Source organism: Chanodichthys erythropterus, chromosome 14 (assembly GCF_024489055.1).
Source record: "Chanodichthys erythropterus isolate Z2021 chromosome 14, ASM2448905v1, whole genome shotgun sequence".
Taxonomy (NCBI): Eukaryota; Metazoa; Chordata; class Actinopteri; order Cypriniformes; family Xenocyprididae; genus Chanodichthys; species Chanodichthys erythropterus.
The window spans coordinates 13,555,818-13,561,817 of NC_090234.1; the positions used below are offsets into that span (position 1 = coordinate 13,555,818).

General features: G+C 34.5%; 1 protein-coding gene across 1 annotated transcript in view; it reads left to right on the forward strand.

Moving 5' to 3' along the window:
* edar (ectodysplasin A receptor) overlaps window positions 1–5,107 on the forward strand; it is a 60,977-nt gene extending 55,870 nt beyond the window's left edge. The window contains exons 11-12 of the mRNA XM_067409549.1: window positions 91–151; window positions 1,458–5,107. Coding sequence (XP_067265650.1) covers window positions 91–151; window positions 1,458–1,801 — 405 coding nt within the window. The 3' untranslated portion in view covers window positions 1,802–5,107. The remainder of the gene's footprint in view (window positions 1–90; window positions 152–1,457) is intronic.
* The last annotated feature ends 893 nt before the right edge of the window (window positions 5,108–6,000 follow it).

Consider the following 6,000-nt stretch of genomic DNA (forward strand, 5'->3'; position numbering starts at 1 on the left):
CATCGTCTGCTCTCTGTCTGAACGAGTGCTGTGGATTCACATTGGTCTCTTTCTCCGTGTGACTCATCCAAACATTTCCTGTTTCTGCAGATTCACAGCAGAAGGAAAAAGATCCTGGACTTGTACTCAAAAGCCTGCAGTGTTGCGGAGGGTGAGTGAGTCTTTACAGCGCTGTGGCTTCATAAATACTGGCTGAAGCCTGTAAAACACAGACAGCTGCTGCACTGTGAGCAGGAGTGTGTGTGAATATCACTGCAAACACACTTCACACTTCAGCTGCAGCTTCGAGGAGAATATCAGACCTATCTCCCAAATACATTTTACAATACATTAAATCATCCAGATTTCAAATGAGCAAGAGTTGCTCTTTGTCGACAACTGATTTCTTATAAAGTCAAATGCATTTTAACATAATTTATATAGTAAATAAATAATTCAAAATTAAATCTTTCAATTCTAAGGAATACAATACTTTTGTACAATAAACAATTCTGGTACTATTATAATTATTGCTTATATTAAAAAATATATTGTAAAATAATTAAATATATAAAAATAAAAAAATAAATATATATTTTTTAAAATAATTTAAAATGTACTTATATTATTAGTATTATTTTTACTAAATTTATTTTTTAAAATAATTGTAAATTAAGCTATGTTTAATAAAATAAAATGTAAAAAATAATGATTTATAAATCTAATCTAAAAAAGAATAAATAAAATATTTTTTTATTATTAAGTAATTATTATTACTGTGTTTATTTTAAAAATAATTGTAAATTAAACATGTGTAATAATAAATAAAAATAAATGTAAAAAATTATGATTTATAAATAAACAAAATAAATAAAATATATTTTTTATATATTTTTGTTACTACTAATAATAATAATAATAATAATAATTATTATTATTATTATTATTACTATACTTATTTTTCTATGATATTTTTTTAATTAATTTAATTTAAAAAAAATTAATATAATTAATTAATATAATTAATTATTATTTTTTTTTTTTTTGCTGCTTTTGCACAATAAACAGTTAAACTATTATTATTATTATTATAATTATTATTATTATTAATAATAATATTTCTATGGGTTTGTGTTATTTCTACTATTACTACATTTGTTTTAAAAATAAATAATAATAATAATAAAAATAAATAATAATAAAATAATAATAATTTTTAATATAATAAACAGTTCTGGTACTATTATTACATATATTTTTAAAATAAATAATAGTTCTTAAATAATAATTTTTAAAAGTAAGTGTAATAATAAAAATAATAATAATAATTCAAATTTGTATTACTTTTGCACAATAAACAGTTCAGGTAGTGTGTTGGTTGTCAATGATCATGATGGTGATGATGATGCGTTTTACTCCGAAGATGAAGATGATGATGATGATGATGATGGTGATGATGATGTTCTTCATCTGCGCAGGTCTGAGTCCGACCGAGCTGCCGTTCGACTGTCTGGAGCGCACCAGCCGCATGCTCAGCGCCACCTACAGCACAGACAAGGCCGTGGTCAAGACGTGGCGGCACCTCGCCGAGAGCTTCGGGCTGAAGCGCGACGAGATCGGCGGCATGAGCGACGGCATGCAGCTCTTCGACCGGATCAGTACGGCGGGTTACAGCATCCCAGACCTCCTGACCCGTCTGGTCCAGATCGAGCGGCTGGACGCGGTGGAGACCCTCTGCTTCGACATTCTGGGCGGCCCGGAGAACAGCGTCCCCCCGTCCAGCCACCATCCGACCCTGACGTCCCGCTGCGCCAGCGTCTGACAGACACATGAAGGACCCGACCTGAACATCAGACCCATGTACATTTGACTGGCCAGATTGTTTCTGTGGTCCTGACTGAAGTGGATGTTCAGCAACATTTCCGGCTCTCAGATGTTTTTCATATAAACACAGACACGAGACTGATTGCGTACACTGTTGCATTAATAACTCAATGCAAGTACGCGTTTTATTCTCTTCAGAGGTCGGTTTTCTGTTCCAACTGCAAAAACAGTTTGAAGAGAATGTGTTCAAGTTAGTTAAACTGTCTAATTTTGTATAACTAACAAAATATATCGGCCACCATATCGGTATCGGCTGATATGTGTTCAATGTTATCGTTATCGGCCCAATAAGAAAATGTGGCCGATAAATTAAAGCTGAGACACTACAGATGCGCACCGTTCACCATGATGGCTTTGAATTGCATGAAATATGATTGAAATCAACTTCAAAAAGGAAAATACAGTTCAGTGCAACATGTGCAGCGCAAGTCTGTCATATAGACTATAATTGTGTGTTTGGGACATGGATTTTAATGGTGAAACTTTTGTTTTTGTAACAGGCTCTCAAAAATGCTATAAAAATTTTTGATTTAGATTTATCGGCCAATATATCGGTAATCGGCTTTCAAATATAAAGAATTATCGGTTATCGGTATCGGTCAAAATGTTGCATCCCTATAACTAACTGTTATAATGTGTGTTTTAAGGCAAGACACTACAGGTGAATAGAGTAAAAATGTGAACTATTAGGGGTGTAACGGTACACAAACATGACGGTTCGTTACGTACCCCAATATTGAAGTCATGGTTCGGTACAGCAGAGGGAGAAAACTAAACATAAAATTGCTTCTTTTTTATTAAACAGCGGTATTAAACTGAGTCTCTCTTTAAATAAATGAAATTATAATTAACATTTTTTTAAGGATAAATCTCAGCTAATGCTGTAAACTATGTACAGGGAGCCCTTTCTTGAACATTACTATAATATTAAAAGTCACAATTAACAGCAGAGCCAAAACTATTAGATTCAGTTGCAATTTATTTTTAGATATAATACTCAAATAAATAATAAAAAAAAAACGTAAATTGCATGATTTTACATTAATTAAAGTCATATTTTACATTAATTACTCAAATTTATTAACACAGTTACTGTCATAACTTGTTTCCATGGCAAATTTATTTAAACATATATTAAATAATTAAGAAATTACTAACAGGTTAAATAAATATAATGAATATATAAGCCAATATAGTGCATATATTAAGTGAAATGCTGCCCTCTAGTGTTCATTTCTAACATGCTGTGGACACAATGACTTGCCTGAGGTAAATCTAATGCTACATGAGATATTATTATCTGTTTTATTGATGTCTTTTTGCGGTTTAAACATATATTTAAACCACAAATGTATTTAAACATACATTTAAACAAACATATTTCCCCGCACATGACGTGCAGGGGGAAAAAAAAGTAAATTGTGCCATGATTTACTATTTTGTTCCCTACATTTGCTAAATCGTGCACAAGATTTATTATTTTGTTCTCTCGATTTGCTAAATCGTGCGCACGTTTTACTATTTTATTCCCTTGATTTACTAATTATTTCCCTTTTTCGTAAATCGTGCGCTTGATTTAGCAAATCGAGGGAACGAATTAGTAAATCATGCACACAATTTAACCTATTTTTTTAATTATGTGCAGGGCTGGTTGAGAGATTACACGCATATCTATATCATCTGTTCTTCTTCTTCTGCTCTTTTTCCTGTTGTGGCGGTTAGCAAACAGCATTGCATTACCGCGTGCGCCCCCTTCTGGATTGGAGTGTGGATCACCTGTGACCGACTGTATTCGTCGTCTGACTGTAATGTCCGTATGGTTCGGGATGAATACATGTACCGTTACACCCCTATAGATATCATATAACCAAACGGATTAATCAGTAAATTAGTATGTTTTCTGAAATGTTATGTTTAAATATGCAAATGAGGCAGTATCTAATTAAATATGCACTTTTCAGAATAGGAATCTAAGCAATGGATAAATCCAGGTTCAAAACTCCCGATTTTATCGATATATATTAGAGTTAAAGGTAATTTTAGATGTCTCTTTTCATCACTCCAGAAATCAGAAAATAAGATATATTTTTACAAGTAAAATGTTCTATAAATCGGGCGACAACAACATTCAGAATATAGAATAAAATTGTAAAGTTTGGTGAATGTAAAGCTGCTGAAGTGGAGATTTCTGACTCAAACTCACTGCCTTTTTAAAAACTGAAACCTACAGATGCAAATGTGCAATAAAATAAACACTTAAAAGTGTATTTTGGACTTTCCACTAGTCTGAAAGAAGACATGTTATGGAAGCAAAATAGACCAAAACTGACCAGTGCATTAAAAAACAACTATGGTTTGTGAAGGAAGCTCTATCACACACGTCACATGTGCATCAGGGCACATGCATGTTGAGTTTCTGACCCACATCTGAACTCGCTGTATCTGCTTCAGTTTCTGGACTCAATCAGAATATGGACTCAATGAAATACATGTCAAACTGACACAGACATAAATCTGTTGAACAGTGTGTGTGTGTGTGTGTGTGTCCTGCGGCTAGCCGCTGCTGCCGGGACTAATTGGCTGGAATTGGTGGTTTATGACTCCTAGTGCAAAGTGCCTGTGATTTCCAGCACCTCATTAACTAATAATCCAAACGGAAAAGCCATAAAGTGTCCGATGGGAAGCCGAGGCAGCTGTATAAATGTTTAACTGCATGCAAAAGGTAGAAACGGGGGGAAAAGTCTCCGGTGATTGTGTGCAGTGAGCCGCGGGTGACCCAGTTTTAATGATCTGCCACTCTGTAACACTCTGTTTAATTACTTTTTTGCCATTATATGCCTGCTTAACGTGTTTCACACAGCTCGTGTTTTTGACTGAATCACTCCAAAAGTTATGATTAGACATTTTGTAGTAAAAACCATCAGAAATGGTGCATTTCGAATGAATGGAGCAGGTCTCCAGTTTCCCAAAGAATCACACAACTTCATATTCGACTTTTTTGTTGTTGCATCATGTTTGTTTACCCTTCCTCATGACCCACGGTAACATATATTTATATATATACTGTACAGTATCAATGAACCATGAGTTTATTTTATGTTAAACCTTGTAAAGGACACGTCGACCTCATCAACACGTTTATAGCAGAGCACCTGGATCGATGCAACAAACACAACCATTCAAATGAAATACAAGTGTATATATAACTTATTATTGTACATATGCACCATGTATAGAAGTATCAACTAAGAAATAAAATGAGAAAATTATATCATAATAATGTTGTCCCTTGTTATTTTGTGCTACACGAGTCGAACATGTTATATTGCTCTGTTTTCAGATGCTCAATATCAGAAGGATTCCTTCAACTGATCATCAATGGATTACAGAGATCCTTGAATATGATTTACTTTTTTAACTTTAGTTAGTGTGTAATGTTGCTGTTTGAGCATAAACAACATCTGCAAAGTTACGACGCTCAAAGTTCAATGCAAAGGGAGATATTTTCTTTTACAGAAATGACTTTTTAAGAACTACAACAAACTTCTTCCTGGGTTAGTGACATCACTAACCCTAACATTTACATAAACCCCGCCCCCGAGAACACACAACAAAGGGGGCGGGGCCATGTTGGGCTGCTTTAGAGAAGAGGAAGAGTTGTTGTAGTAGAGTGTTGTTCATTTTACGCCGGACTGCTTCACAAACGAGGGTCAATTCAACACAAAAGATGAACATGACGGCACATGCTAGTGGATGAGTTGAATCAACTCCACAGCAACTACATCAATTTATCCACTAACCATTCAGAAACGTCTAAAAGTTGTAACTTCTTCCTGAGTCTCTCCATCAGTGTCGACTCCGGTTTGAACAATGTAAGGCTGAACACTTTCCTCATTTTGGCTGCGTGAGATTCTCCAGCTTTGTTGTTGTTGAGCTTTTAAAGCTCCGCCCTCTTCTGGAGCAGCAGCTCATTTGCATTTAAAGGGACACACACAAAAACGGCGTATTTTTGCTCACACCCAAATAAGGGGAAATTTGACAAGCTATAATAAATGATCTGTGGGGGATTTTGAGCTGAAACTTCACAGACACATTCTGGAGACACCAGAGACTTATATTACATCTTGTGGGGACTCA